This window comes from Gymnodraco acuticeps, unplaced genomic scaffold (genome assembly GCF_902827175.1).
Source record: "Gymnodraco acuticeps unplaced genomic scaffold, fGymAcu1.1, whole genome shotgun sequence".
NCBI lineage: Eukaryota > Metazoa > Chordata > Actinopteri > Perciformes > Bathydraconidae > Gymnodraco > Gymnodraco acuticeps.
The window spans coordinates 895,697-912,357 of NW_022989974.1; the positions used below are offsets into that span (position 1 = coordinate 895,697).

A 16,661-nucleotide genomic window follows, 5' to 3' on the forward strand; every position below is an offset into this window, starting at 1 on the left:
ATTTCCATGAGTGATGTAGGCTCCGGTGCCTCAGAGGCTACTGAGAGCTAATAAACCTCAGCGGACAAACCGCCACGCCTTGAAGGACGGTTACTGGCCGCCGCTTTTATACAATCTCTGTTTCTACGGCCATCTGCCATTCTTCAGTCCTCAGTGCCCTGTGTCAGTCTCATCAGTATTAATATTGATCAGCTCAATATCTACTGAATGAGATTCATACCCCGGGGACTGGTGGTTCTCCATTAGTTGTTTGAATATGCAGCAGCGCCAAGAGAGGTTGCCGCTCTCACTATAGGCTATGTATAATGATTTTTTTCCAGTGCAGCTAGAGAAATGCACATGCATTTATATTGTCTTTTGTTTTAAATAAAGCACCATAGTTGAATGGGGGAAAGCTATATTTTTACACTATCAAGATGAAACTTTACATAATGAACAAGAAGTCAAACACAAAGATGTTATTAATTAGAATAGTTTGAATTCAACTGATGACATTTGGCCATTTGATGCAGCTAAAACACAAATAACATAATTTATTTGCAGTTGTGTTTCATGCAATGAACATTCACCCGTATTTCAGCTCTGTTTTTGGTCTCCACCAACTCCTGAGGGTAATATAATGCCACTGAGCAGCTGCTAAATGCCCCACTATGCTCACAAGCGAGACGCTAAATTGTCTGCTGTTTAGTGCCGAGCAAATGGTGTAGTTTGTCTTTATAAACTGATGATAGGAGGAAACTAAAATCAAACCAATACGCTGAAAGACAGTTTTATTTGGATTATAATATTTTGAATTGAAAATATAGAGCAATCGTTTGGCATGTTTGTATAAAAAAAGTATAATTTATCTATTCTAAAATACATTTTTGTTGTTTGTAATGAATTGTTCTATCTCATTAAACAAGGCTTATACATTTATCATCCCAAATATTGTTGCGTTAGTAACTTTTATGTGCATGCATTCACCAGATAATATATTGTAGAACACGAACAATTGTGAGCATTGATTTGTACAATCTTTGAAAACACAGTTGTTTTTGAAACATATAATCTAAGAAGTTTCCATTCAGTCCTAAATTGGCATTTTCTCCTGCAGTACCTCTTCAATCTTCAGATGTAATACCACACAGTGTCCCAGCTTCTGGACTGCAGATTATAGAAACATAGCTCCAGCAGAGGGGTTTACCTCTCACTCTGCCAGATCTAAAATTGGCCACCAAAATGAAACACACAGTATAGCATTCTTGCACCTCCTCACATCTGCAGCACATACAGACACATAACTAGCTGCCAGCCCCAACACTGTGCATTCACCACACATACATGAAGGCAGCATTTGCTATAAAGATTTGAAGATCGAGAAAGCGGCTACAATGCTTTACTGCTTCATGTTTAAGGTCACCGCAAACATAAATCATAAGAACACTCGATAAAGGGAAGCACTAGATGTGATTGCTGGTGGATGTGATGCTGTATATGAGGTTTCTCATCTCATCACCTTCATCGAAGCATCACAGATTTCCTGTTGAGATTTTGCTGAATATCTCATCGGAAAAACATTTGAATTTACATCTTCTTAAAACGCAGCCATGTGCCTTTACTCATTGTCCAGAATAAAAATACATGGCTTCACATGTGATTTCGTAGGAAAGCCTAGATGCATTTTAATGGCTTTCCATAGTCATGGACTGAAAGGCTTTAATACACGGCTTCCAGCTCCATGCAGTTAGTCTCCACAACACGCACGCCATATTAAATATGTATTCCAAGTTGCACTGAATCTCTCAGGAGACTTGGCCTGTTTAGTTCAAAGTAAGGTCTGGCGAAGGTTTTTTTTTAGCTCTCTTACTACACACACGTTTATAAGTGTATTTGGTGTCTTCTTTAGCAGCAATAGTCAGCAGTATAAATCTACGATGAGAACCTTTAGATTGTCATCTGTCAAATCACTATGCTGATATGTTTTATATCTCATGGGAGAGGTGCCAGTGTTGCACACCACGGGTTTACCCAGCATGCCATGAATCTGTGTTGGATCAATATCCTGTTCCCACTCAGACACTGAATCAGAGTTGCCTGGGTTTCATGCACTCGCCAGTAAGAGATCCCACACATTGTGGAAAAGAATCCACTGAGGAATTCAGGCTTGACTTGCTGTCATGGATTCAATGGCAAGGCCAAAATGTCATACCGCATTTTTGATGAGGGGGGAAAAGCTGTTGGGCTTTTGTTTAGTCCAAATCATATTGGAAGGCTGCCATTTTACTTTTACCCTTCTCAAAACAATATGGAGGCGTAGAGCAGCAGAAAGTGAAGAAGCATCCACCTCCAGGTTTGGTTGAACCTTTGCGATGTCAAAGGAGTTTTCTCTTATTGTCAAAAAATCCCATAAATATACCAACACCAACATAGAAGTGAACCTGCTAACAATTATTGTCATGTATTTTCCTCGGTGGTCATGATGAACCTGGGAACTGTTATTTTGAGGCAATATTACATACACCACCTTGGTTCAGTTAAACAAAAGCAACAAACCAAATATGTATCTGGATTCTGGAGTTACACCATTTACTCCAGTTTTAGTAACATTTGACAATAACGTCAATGCACAGGAAACTAGCGACCATTTTGTGGTGGGATTACACCAGCTAAAACGACAAATTGCTCGGAAAGAAGAAGAAGAAGACATACCTTATTAATCCCTCAAGGGGAAATTCAATTTTCACTTTGGTGTTATTTAACTCTAAACACATACATAAGCACCAACCACACATACATGCACAGACAGGACTTATACACATGCAATAATGGAGCGATGCTCTGAGCATGGTCAGGTTCCCCGAGCAGTAAGGAATTTGTTGACAAGTGCTCTTCGGCAGGGTGCAGGAGGCGAACTGACACCTCTTCAGATACCAGTCCTTAATCTCTACTTGGTCCGTGGGGGAAATTGATCCTTTAACCCTCTGCTCTCCAAGGCAAATCTCTATGGTCTAAGCAACTTCCTGGACTTAAGTCTATATTGACATTATTTTCTCACATGGGACACAAGCAGCAGTCTCCTGTGTAAAAGGTTTGTGTCTGTTTGACCCTGCCATCAACTCTAAAGTGTAATTGGGGGCCAATGACCCCTAATCGCCCCTTTGCTTGGACCACGCCCATCTTTGTACTCCACCACACATCTGTTCAGTCTTGTGACCACATCTTGCACCGTTGTGACATAAAAACACCGTCCATAGAAATGTAAACACATGACCTCTAGTACTTCCCACTATTGTAGGTAAAACAATACAAGCTTCTCAGTCTCGGCTTTCTAAATATCACTTAAAGTTTGTACACTCAACCTGCACCCAAAGGTGAAGACATCAGGAGATGTGATTGTGTCATCTTTCTTCATGTGGGTTTTATTGGTACAGCATGACCTCCCCTATAATTACCAGATCACTTCTAATTCAAAACCAGCGGCCATATACTGCTGCTGAGAAATTGTGTTTCCACAGACTGTAAAACAAATTACATTCCCCTCTCTCTCTCTCTCTCTCCGGTTGTATGTTTTGAAATTACAAAAAGCCAATCCTCTCTCCTTCTCTCTCTCCCTTCCATTTTCTCTGATTGAGATTGTATTGACTTTTTGTTCGAGTGCTCATTGCTGGCCAGTAAGAAGGGTGATTCACTTAGGGGACAAACATAATTCTCTGTGTCACACAGTAATACCCAAAGGGCCGTAAACTGTCTAGGTCAGCGTTGGTGTAAAGCGAAAAAAGTGCGTCACATCTCGTCACCAGATTTACACCCTGAAATGCGCACTCCAAAGGGGAAAAGCAGTGTGAGGTTAGAGGTCTTGGTGGCATTTCTGACAATTCTGCAGTATTTTTACTATGATTTATTTATTTTTTAAGCCTTTTTGTGATTCTTTATACATGAGCATACTCAAAACCCTTTTTACCCCGCTTCGTGTGCTTATATAAAGCAGTGTGAGGTCAGCAAAAGGTTTTTAGATCATACCAAAGACTACCAAATATTTATACAGCTCTATACGCCATACCCTGCTGGTCTTCCTACCGCTGTCGTAGGATTAAAATCTTCCTTGATGACAGCGGGAGTGGTGCAAGTCCAGAGACATAATTCAGATAAATGAACAGAGATAGCAAGGGAGAAGGAGAGTCAGCAGCACACTATTGCTGCGGTAAGCACACAGCAACTGCCAGGCTTTTTCCTGTCTTTGTCTTATTATCTAGTACAGTATGTAATTTCTTTCCCTCCTTTGCTTATTTACACCTACTCTTTTTTTATGCAGTTGCAGTGTGGAGTCCCCTAGCAGCTGTGCTGTATGTTCAAGGGTGTGGGTGCCGGTCGGACATTGGAGCATATGGATGCTTTTGGATTGCTCTTATGCATTGGACCGGGGGACAGATTGCTGCATACAGCAACTTGTGAACAGCATCACAAATCAGCCGGCCGAGTAGTGAGAGCAGGAGAGTGGAGGGAGAGATGGAAGATGGAGAGAAAGCGGGAGAGGGGGGGAGGGAAAGGGGAGGGGAGGGGGATCCTTTCAGTGACAGAGATAGAAAGAGTGGAGAGAGGGAGAGGAGGAGGGGATTGAGAGAAACCGAGGTGGGGGTAGTCACCAAGAGAATGAGTGAGTGAGCGTGTGTGTGTGTACGTGTGTGTGTGTGTGTGAGAACAAGTAGTGCTGCAGTGCGAGGAGGACTGCAGTTTCTGGTGCTGATGGGAGAGCTGTGGAGGGACGTTATTAAGGCATTGTTACATTAACCCTAAGTGCCTCTTTGGTGAATGGGTTAGCCTTTTGTGGAGAACAGGATTACAGGATTTCAGAAGTGCTGGTAAGGGCGTATTTCAACTCTCTTCACAGCATCGCTTCAACACTTCCTTTGAGGAATCTAGACTTCTAGGCTTTACAGGCTGGATGTGCCGAGTGTAGTTTTAACAGGCTGTATCTAAATAGCTTTATGTCGGTTTTACCATGGTGCTTGTGTGCATGTTACTCTCTGGCGCATGTGGTCCAAAGTTTACTCTAAGCTGATTCATAAGCCTCGTGAAGGGAATACTGTGTCCTGATCTGCACTAGGATCCAGCTGGGGACCTTGTCTTCACCTATTTTCTTTGCAATCCGTTATGATTCCACACCAGGCAGTGGTTTTTAGATTTTGGGGGATGTAGCTCTGGATCAAATGATTCTCATTGATCATGCCTCATTTAGCTCGCCTGGCGGGTGTAGTACCTCTTTCCTGGAGATTGTCCAGGAGGCTGCCCTGCTGACAGATGCTCTGCTTGCCCCTGTAGCTACTCTGGTGTCTTCTGCAAACCTCCCTGAACACGTAAAAAACAAACAACTGGAGCCAGGTAAACGGCACATCGCATTAAAAAAACCTCAGGTGTAATGTATTATAATAATAATGTCACAAAACAGACTCATGCTACGGATGTCTTTATCTTTTCAGAGTGATAAGTCAGACATAAAAAGAGGCTGGCAGTTGTGCTGAGGAGTATGGAGAGTGGAGGGTGGGGATTTTATAAAGTGCTGCAGGATGCTCTTTTTTCTGCTGTCTCTCATGGGACATAGCACAGGCAGCACTGAGGTGACAGTACCAAGGACAAAACCTATCTTGGGCTTCTATACTTCTTACTAATAAACCCATTGCTGACTCTTGTGGGTCTGTATCAGGCTCATCATTAGCACAGCAGAGTGTTCATTATAATAAATTAAATTCATTTTAACAGACTGACTAAAAATAGATATGGTTATTTTGTGACAAGGAGCGCCTGAGGTTTATTGCCAAAACAAGTCCAAATATAACACACTTCTTACATTATGCACAAATATAATTATACCGTCCTGAGGTAACATCTTGAAATACAAACCAGGTTTAGTCCTTCCCCGGGGTCTCTGGTGTTGTAATTATCATCATTACAGTCAATGGCTTGTGTATGGCGCCGTCACATGATCACTCAGGAGTGAAGTAAACAAACACAGTGCAGAAGATGTGAGGACACAAAATATACAGCTGGGTATATATACAATGACTGCATACATGTTTGCTCCTCCAATATCCGGAGTGCAGGAGACTATTTGATACCGAAAAAAGCTTTGAAGGTTCGGTTTTTGTCAGGCTCTAAAACATTCAGGCAGGCTCATTAAGTCCGTACCTCAGGCTGCCGCTCCCATTGGCTCTCACACTGACAAATGCTCTCCGAGTCTCTCATACATAACCAGAAAAACTGAGAGGACGCTTTGAAGTTCACCAATCTTATTTCTTTTTTCTTCTTTTGGCTCCCTGCTGGTGCCCGATTGCTGAGAACTGCTCAAAAGAAGAAACGATTCTGTGCAGCATCCCAGAGTGTCTTACTTTAGTGGGTGTGCCCTTTTGCACCCACATAACCATGTTTTTTTTTACTTCCTAGTGCTTCTTTAGGTTGACATAATCTGCTTTTACTTTAAAGTATTTCACAAAAGCATGTTCAAAATGACAAAGCCACCCATATTGGACTCGTACTATGAGCCAGTGATTTTCTCTCTGACACATTAATACAACTATGATTGGTATTGCTCAGGCGCAGTCAGCGTCTCACTCCAGGTGAGAGGTTTGCCTTCCCAGTCCTGGCCCCAGCCCATCTGATGGTGCGTCGCTGGCAGACGACGGCAGAGAGCCTCGGTGTTAAACGGTCAGACTCTGTCACCAGTCACAGCTTCCTGCTGCGCTGATGGGACATTTTCACCACTCTTTAATCTTCAGAGGGAGAAAAACATGCCAATTTTGTTTGAGACCTCTAGCAGAATTTCTTTTTTGCACCATCTAGCCTCTTGGAGGAGAGGATTTGTGATGGTCACAGAGAGCGTTCTACAGAGCAGGGTAACACTTTGCTGTGGAGAAAAACATTTTCACTGTGTTTCATCATACTGAGGATGTGTTGTGTAAAGCCTACGATGTTGCAGCAAAACATTTGAATTTAATATTCCTTCATGGAAAGTTGAAGATCTGTTCAGTACTTGGTCTAAATTAACAGTTTGACACTTATTCGCTTTATATCGTTGAGACATTAGGTATTATTATTATTTTTGTGCAACTAGCTGCCTGTTAGCTTAGCACACAGCTAAAAGCATGGGGAAAAGGAAAGCATGGCTCCATCCAACAGTAACCTACCAGCACCACCTAGGATCACTAACTAACATATTTTCTCTGGTTTGTGTAATCAGGTTAAATCAAAAGTGTAAAACATCTGTTTTAAAGGGGTAACATGTCATGGCAACTTTCTGGAGTCTCAGCTGGTTGCCTGGCAACTGCTCATGCCCTATAAAAAATAATCCTTTACATACAAATGGTGAACTGTCATTTTTTTTACCCAGGATTAAACAAAATATGTTAGAAGTTTTAATTAGAGAGATTTAAAGGGACTGGAATTCGGATTCTGCTTTTCCTTTGAACAGAGCCAAGCTAGCGGTTTCCCCTTGTTTTCATGGTTTATGTTAAGCTACGCTAACTGGTATCTGGTTGTAGCTTAGTATTTCATTGGCAGACATAAAAGTGATATCTATCTGCTTATCAAAGTCTCAAATAGAATGTGATCAAGCATACTTCCAAAACTATTCATTTGACTTGAAATAAGATATTCTGTTCTTGCAGTCTCTACATATCTTCCCTCTCAAAACTATCAGTAGATGTGGCCTATCTGCAGTGCTGCAGAAGCCCTTTCCTCTTTCACAGTTTCTCCACACAGCCTTACATGCAGATTGGGTCACTATCTCTGTGACAGAATGATTAATCGACCTATGAGGGGACGGGGAAAGGGGTTGTGCTGAGGGGGGATAGGGAGGATGTATGGCAACTGGCTGTAAATGATCCCTGCAGCAGCATTACAACTCTGGCACCTCCCACCTCCTTTTCAAGGATGCCTCTTGATAATAGCTGAGTCACATTCAGCTGCAGGTGAGAATAAGCATTGTTTTATCTACAAAAGCAGGATTGTAAATGAGCCTCTCTGGACCGCTCTTTGGGTCAGCACACAATGAGTTATATGAGGAAGAGGCCTTTCTCTCATTCTCTCCAGTGAGACGATGCACAAGGCACCTTTTTGACATCTTTATCTCGGTTGTTGCCCTCAGATCAGCAGTGGCACCAGCAGGATATCCTGATGCACTTCTACTTTGTTGATAAAGGTGTAATTGACATCTCTGATTGATAGTCGCAGCCTTTTCTTGTGGATGCTTGTATTGTAGTTTGCATTCTGAGTGTTTGTGCAGCCCTGAGGCTAAACACAGGGGTCTGATGCCTCGGTAAATGTCCAGTCCTGCATAAGCAGTTCTGCTGACTGTGTTGCAGATTGCTTGCTGAGTGAATGTGAACATGTCAGTCGGTCTGTCCGTTGGCACAGAGACTACTAAAAAGGAATGGCTACATTTTTGGTTTTGAAAAAATACAAATGTTATCAGTTAATCAATATCATCCCAGGGTGAGATTTAATTAATTGCCTCATTTTAGAATAAAATAAAGTGAAATAAAATATAAATATTCATACAATAAAGACACTTTGTAAATTGTACTGCAACATATCACAACAATGTATATAGAAAGATATGCATTTGACTATATATACAGTATTGTATTAATAGTAATATGGATATTAATGCTAAAAAGCAGATTTTTGCTCAAAATGTAACATGAACTCCAGTTATAATGTATGACTATTTCACTGTTAAGAAGTTCATATAATTAATCTAATAATAAATACATTTCGCAACAGTGAAATAACCCTTTTTAATGTAATGTTATTTTAAAGCTAACTCTAATGCCACAATTATAGGCTGCTTTAAGCTATTTGTCCACCAAATGAGGGGACATTGAAACCTTCAAAAGAGGGATGGGCTGCTGGATTTAGATGATCATTGATGTCAGCGCCTTGTTAGCTGAATGTTGTATTTTAATTACAGATAAGTCACATTACCTCGTCCGGACAGATGCTTGGCACACTCCCATCGATGCATTGTGGCAGGAGACTTGAAGGCTCTTGGTCAAGAGTTTCAGAATCTGGCTCTGGCACATGTTGTGTACCGTGTGCTGTCTTTTTGGATTTGGCAGAGCTTTTGTCAGTCCCTTGGCTCTCCACCATGAAATAACAATGACAAAAGAGGGAGTGTTCTGCAACTACAGTAGGCCACCTTGCAGGAATTTGTGTCTGTTCATTTGACTGTGCATGCCAGCTGAGATCTTTTCAGGAATGCACACTGGCATTATGTGCACAAGTGGTGTAGAAGAGATGTCTTTATGCAGCATAGGATCAAGGTAAAAGCACAGAAAAATGTGTCTAGCAGCAGCTATAAAGACTAAAATGTAAATCAACTGAGGCACCTCAGCTCAATATTTTTAATTACGTTGAGGTAAATGACGCAGAGCATTTTGTAAGAGTTTTATGAGTAATGAGTTGATTTAAATAACTAAATGGCAATCATTATAATGAATTGTTGAATATTCTCCTAAATTCGGCTCAAGCCAAGTTCCATACAGTATCTCATCCTTCCTTGGAAAACAACAAGTAGTGCAGCAATCAGTATCCCCCCTGTAATCCTATTAAAACTCGGCCAAAATGAGACCATTATGACTGTGGGAGCCCCAAGTCCATTTCAGCAGGGGTGAATTACCATAGAGTAGCAAGAGTTCAGGAACAAAGCTGCACATTAGCTCTAATTGAAATAACTCACCATCTCAGCTCAGCTTCCCATCTACAGTAATGCTCTGTCTGATAGATCTAATAAAATAATGTGCCCCCCGTTCTCTAAATGTTCCAAAACACATTTGCAGCTGAAATGGAGACCAGACAGATCAGAGGTCAGCTGTGACTCAGCATTAGTCGAGGCAATATTCTCTTCTTCGAGTGTGTTTATCATAAATTCAAGATGGCGGGATGTCTTTGAACAATTTCTAAATGATATCCTCGAGATCTTCCAGAACTTGGCTCGCACCTAAAATAGCTCAGTGGGATACAGATGAAAGAGTCAGTCGGCATAGCAAATACAAAATGAAAGCATACAAACGTTCACACATGCAGCGTCTCTTAATCTGCCCACTGTAAAATACATACCACTTTGCATGTAAATGGCATTTGCCTTATTCTGAAATCATCTGATTATGATTCTCTCTACTACATAAATAAATGACTAACTTCATGTACATTTCTTAAATAATCCAACCCAGTTTACTTCAGAAATCGCATTAGTGAGACTTAAAGGAAATGAAGCTGCACAGGATGCTCAGCTACTACAGCTGGAGGCCAAGCACTCTACCCACCCACACATAACCCGTAATGTCACAGATGGCGGGGGCCACAGTGGGGGCTGAGTGATTTCATTGGGGACACATTATTCAGATTACTTTGTATCTTTTGAGGGACCCGGTCGTCTGGTGGCCTTTGACGACCAATGGTCGCTGCCACTGTTTCTCTTTGAACACAACACACCTTTTCACAGTGACTAATATTCAATACTTAATTTGCCGCCCCACTGCTCCTGACTGTTGCCCCGAGCTGGAGTCACATGACCTCGTGAAAATGTCTCTCCTTTTACAGAAGCCATTTTGAAAGTGTGTGCTAAGATATTTGAGGGTTTAAAGCTATGTAATGAAGCATGTGTATATGTAACTCATATGTATTTGCCACTGGGAGACAGATGCGTGAAATGGTATAGAGGCGAGTTGTAAGGGCACATAATGTGGTCAGTAGGTCATCACGCGTCACATCAGACAAAGAATCAGCGTTTCTTTGTCATGTGAGAGCAAGGACATGTACTGATTATAATTAAAGCTTGACAGGTGGGAGGTAATTAAGTAAGAGCACTTAGCCTGTAGGCTTCTTTGAGTGTTTCTAAATTACTCATATTTTTGCTTTAATGAAGATGAAGACAACATATAATGTGATACACCATTAGGGTGCATGAGTCGGATTAAAATATCTCCTACTGATCTCATTGATCTCTCATACTCTCATTCACTGCATTCAAGTTCCGCCTATTAAATATTCTGCAATGTGCATCCCTGTAGTTTAGGGGTTAAAACGCCCAGTCATGAACCAGAAACGCCCCTAATTGGAGTACAGCTCTTATTTCCTTTCATCTCCTCTGGAAAAAACATTACATTATGCTGTAACTGAAATCACATCAAAGCTGTGAAAGATCTTTTCCTATACTGTAATGATACAAATCAAAGTAAGTCATCATTTCTTATTGTTTTCTGACATTGAATCCCTACTACACATGACATAGAAGAAGGTGCAAATAGCTAAGATAGAGAATTATTTGTTTGAAAGCACTAATTAAGAATGATTACTCAGTTTAAATACTGCATGTACTGTCCGTTCCCTTGTGATGGAGAAGGTATTTTTGAATTTGGGTTTATTAATTCAGTGTTTTTATTTAATCCATTTGAAGAGGGATGTTTTCTTGAAAACAATATTTTGAAATGAGAGAACCACACAACACAGCCTCTGCCAGTTCCCACTGATTGGTCCTCAAAGACCACAATAGGGTTTGTTTAAAATAAAAAAAGAATGCAGTTTGCTTTCACCTTCATGTGCCCCCAGTGACTTTATGTGACACGCTAAATCTTTATGTATCACATTTCATTTCTCAGTAAACCTACTGTGTTATTACGTGTGGCTGCTACACCCTGTTTGTTTGTGCACCAAAGATAAAAGTGCTTGATCCCCATCCAACCCCGAGCAGTGTGCTGAGAGATAAGGCCAGATCATACCCATAGCCGCGCTGCTCAGGGCCGGGAAGCCGAATCATTTTACTGACACATACTGATGAGTCAAACAGGAACAAAATGAGACGCACATAGGGAGATGGAGCTCACAACTCCCAGAGATTTTCAGTAATCGAGTATAACATGGAACGCATATTGGATAAGAGGTCTATTTTTAACTTGCATTCGTCACAGGGAACGTCTCGTGTGCATGAATGCTCTTGCTCTGGGATCGCCCTGCTCCACACTTACACTGTTAAAACGGGAGCAAATGGAGATAAAGAGCCTTGCTTATTATAACTTAATACGAGCTTGCAGCTATCTATCGTTTTTTTTTCTTTCTGCATATTCCAGCATCCATCTAAATTGAAAACCTGATTGCAATGTAGGCCTACTTTGTGGTCCACCACTATGATCCCAACTAAAATACCTCAAAATCATTTGATGGATTGCTCTGAAATGTGGTACAGACATTTGTACATCTAAGACGATGATTCCTAGCGACATTTCCTCTACAGTCCTTAGTGATACGTTTCCCCATACCACAATAAAACGGCATACTTTAAATGTTAATATTCCACCATCATTTGCGTAAACATGAAATGTATCCAATACTCGGGCTTGTGATCAAATCTGCGAGCGTCAGCTATAGGCTACTTTGTGTTTACAGATAATTAGAAAATGTTACAATACAAACATACTATACTTAGATGGTTAAAATGAATCTAGCTAAACATCCACATGTTTGCATTGTCATTGTTAGCTTGTTAGCATGCTGACATTAGCCCCACAGTTATGCATTTTAAAGCTCCTAAGTAGAATCTTAGCATTGTTGTGTTTTTGATTTAGGTTATAAAACCAGCTAGATTTAATAGCATTTTCTCTGTTTAGAGATTTCATGATTGGTCTACTTTATATTCAGTAGGTTAAGTTTGTTGAAATAAAGTACCTGTGTGTTTTACAGCCCCAGTCTGCAGATAATTTATAACAAAAGACTAACACTTCCTTCTTCAAAGGAAAAAGGGTTTTATATAGTTGATTTGTCTGGAGTGACCACTAATAGCTGACTGTGAAGCAGGACTAATGGCTGTCATAGAACAAAAGCGTAAGTCTATGTCCTCACTGTCGCCCTCAGAGTGGAGGAGATACAATTTTGGAGCACATATCCATGAATGTTAATTTAATTGGTCTGGCCTTTCTGATGTGAGGGGGCAAACCGGATAAAATGCACATAAACCTCCGATTTAATTTGATGTTTTTAACAAGTCACAATATCTAAAGTAATGTTAAATTGAGAGTGGAGACAGTGAGGTCTCTGATTGATAATTTATTGAGGATCATACTTATTTCTAAATGTTTTCGAGAACTCTAAAGAGTGTGTGGTTCAGTTTCCATCTCAGTATATATACGATGTTGGGTGTTTAACACCAGCCCACATAACGGCAGCACTAAAGATACTTATATTTTAAGATATTTAAAACCTGCTCTGGCCCCTTTAATAATATAAGCTCATCCATCCCGCTGTCAGACTCAATTTAAATAATTTATATGCCTAATAAATAGAGGCAGAATCTCTGGCACCAACTTGGTGAATTGGCACTTGAGAAATAGGATATTCCGCTCTTATTTTTTGCCGATATAAAGATAAATCTAATAAAATCAACAGCAGAAGTATCCTCTTGTTATGCTTATCATCTTTTTCTGGAGGTCTCGCCCGATCACTCATCACTCTGTCGACAGGCTGCTTTCAGCTGCACTTGTCACACTGTGATTTCTGGAACCGATAAGAGCTCTGATTGAACATTTGTTTGGCCTGCGGAAACACCACCGGAGCCCGGCTTGTAGTTGTTCATTTATACGGTTAAACATCTTTCCTGGTCAGGCACTGTTGGCCTGAGTACAGGCTCCAGACAAAAACCATGAGAATTGATAGTTATTTCTCATAAATACTGTCGGTAAATCATTGTCCAGTGACCCTTACAACACTAAAGTTGGAAAGTGGCAGACTCTGGTGTAGATGTAATAATCCATCATTTGATGAAATGTATTCTCGTGCACTTCCTCAGTGGAAATGGATTGAATGTAACAAATCCAAAAGGGTTCAGACCTTGGCTGAGTCATAAAAAAACTTTGTCTCAGTATATGGCACTTCCTGTATTGTCATGGAGGGTAAATGTGAAGCTCTTATGATATGACACTTAATCATACAGAAGACAATATGTCAGATTAACAGATATCTTGACAACCATTTTCAGTAAATGTGTCACTCATGTCATAAAATACCTTCCTTTATTAATCATAACATATAGCTATTTAATAATAATGTAATCTGTGTTATACCGCTTTGTAGAAAATATGATATTTTTGATACGTTTAAGCATCATATGGAACATAAAAGGAATTTAATTTCTTTGTAGTATGAACAATCAGAAATGTGTGTGTGTGACTGCCTTTGTGCATATTTCTGCATATTATATTAGAGCTGCAGCTGTTTACCTTTCGCCACATTATCCAGAACAGTATGTCAAAAGCTTCAATAGAAAACTAAAAGTGTTATCCTTATCATTTCATTTTCTACTAACACCTCAATACTAGAACAGACTGCGGAACAAACTGACACTAAAGACATTAGTTCCTCCGGAGGACTCATGTATAAACAAGTGGAGCTTGTTCCTATCTGTATTAGTGTTTTTAAATATTTTAATTACTGTGACTGGGTATGATGACTGATGTGTATTCATTAATTGCCCTTTAGTGATTTTGTTTACTTGTTTCAAGGTCTACCTTTGAAAAAAAAGTCTTGCTATCAAACAGACCTCCTGAATAAATAGAGCTGAACAAAAACTCCTTTATTTCACAAGCTTTTGCATTAATGGGACTGGAGAGACATCAGTGGAAATCTAGCAAAACCAGTTTCTGTTTGTTTGTCCGTCTGTGTTTGCTCTTGTGGCAGATGTACAAGAAAGGATTAATGGATCAGGCGTGGACCTTTTGAAGAGACACTCTCTCGAAACCAGGACATATCATTTATGTGTCTCCCATGCAATATGATCCTCTCGGAGATACGGTGCTACAAAGCAACAACACATCAATTACATTGTCAACCATGCAGACAAACTTCTAAGTAAATTGTTGTTACTAAAGGAGACTTCTAGGGCTTGGATCAAACAACCAAACTCTGCTCTACCGCCTGAGCTACATGACCATTTTGATCCCTTTTCATTATTTAGAGACTTTCAGAAGACTGAGAGTGAAGTGGCTCTGCTTCGTGATTAATTAAGATGCCAGTCTTTTATATAAAAAAAACACTATTAACATGATACTCAGCAAATGTTCTCTATCCATCAGAGTGCTCAAGTTAAACAAACCATGACGAGTGGCATTTTGGAAATCCGCCATAAACAATTCCATCATTTAATTTTTTTCTGGTGGATTAATGGATTTTATGGTTGTATTTTTCTGATGGATGTGTCATTATGTACTTCAAAATGTGTGTGTTATTATTCTTTTCTCCTTTAAATATAGCTTTAAACAAATATGTGCCCAACAAACTTGAATCCTGTCTCTTTTTCAAAAAATGATTGGGACACAAACATGAAAATTACTTGACTGATGCGTCAATGCATGTGGATTTTGACACACGTAACAATGACTCTGGCCTGTCTTAATCAAAGTGTCTTCCTGCTGTTTTTCAGGGACCTTGTGTGCAGCCTAAATGACGAAGTGGAACTTGTTCAAGCACCAAACAACGCCCATGGTAGCTGCTGACCCAACGGGAGCCAGTGCTTTGACTGTGACTCCAGCCCTTGACACATTAGTCTCCACTGACAACTCCACCGAGCCCGTCGACAAGAACGATGGCTTCGACGAGATCAAAAACAAATTCCTCAATGAAATCGACAAGATCCCACGTGAGTGCCACACAAAACACCAATCCTGTTCCGATCAACCAACTTGTATTAATGTGACTCCGAGCATTGATTTCGGAATGAGATTTACTCTTTAGCTGCGGGGCATTGGCAGCCTCTTAATGTCTTTATTCAGTATTGATCACTGGCTGCCTTTCCTAATGGCAGCAAAATCTAATTTTCACCCAATGTAATTGCTAATCTTGCACCTTTTACTAAATATATTTGGCCCAGGACATGACATGAAAGTAGGCTAAATGATTGGTTGGTCAAATGTCAAAGTATTTGCTTCTCTCTTCTCTTTCTGGGTGTGGATGTGCCGTCTATACATCGGTCTGTATGTTCTCCTCAGTGCCGTCCTGGGCCATCATTGCCATTGCCGTGGTCGCTGCTTTACTCATTCTAACATGCTGCTTCTGCATCATCAAGAAATGCTGTTGCAAGAAGAAGAAGAACAAGAAGGGCAAGAAGGGGAAGGGGGAGATGGGAATGAAGAACCTGAAAGGGGGAGAGGTATGTTTTTCCGCGGGAGGCCACATCACGGCCGAGGGGATTTACACGTATACTGTTTACAAAGCAAAGCACAGCTAACCTGTTTATGAGCGTATTATGTAACAGCTATGGGGCTTTGATATGGGAATAGAGAGAAAACATGCATGCCATGATACTGTATGTTTGCCTCAGCTAATCATATGACAGCAGTAGCCCTAGTGATACATATGTTATCCTAGTTTCCTATTTTAAATGTATTAGATTTCATATTATGTATACAGACTCTGTTGGCTTTCTAACCCAGTCAGTGTATTCTCCGCAGGTGTTAATTGTGTTCTTTATCCACCATGATTATTTTTCATATTTATTCTTTCAGTTATTTAATGTATTTGTCATTAATGTTATTGTTGCTCTCTCTTTCACTTATGCTTTGGGCTTTGAGTGGAAAATGACAGGACTCTTATCTATTCAGCCCAGCCATTGTTTCCCCTAGTCATTAAAGAGTAATTATGAA

The 16,661-nt window shown here is 40.3% G+C and overlaps 1 protein-coding gene across 3 annotated transcripts in view; it reads left to right on the forward strand.

Annotated features, from left to right (window-relative positions):
• LOC117543088 (synaptotagmin-2-like) overlaps positions 1-16,661 on the forward strand; it is a 65,510-nt gene that overhangs the window by 35,138 nt on the left and 13,711 nt on the right. For 2 of the 3 annotated variants that reach the window (XM_034211146.1, XM_034211148.1), the window contains exons 3-4: positions 15,443-15,658; positions 16,008-16,168. In XM_034211146.1, coding sequence (XP_034067037.1) covers positions 15,463-15,658; positions 16,008-16,168 — 357 coding nt within the window. In that variant the 5' untranslated portion in view covers positions 15,443-15,462. Of the gene's footprint in view, positions 1-4,604; positions 4,842-15,442; positions 15,659-16,007; positions 16,169-16,661 lie in introns of those variants that run through there. The other variant, XM_034211147.1, reaches the window with a different exon arrangement.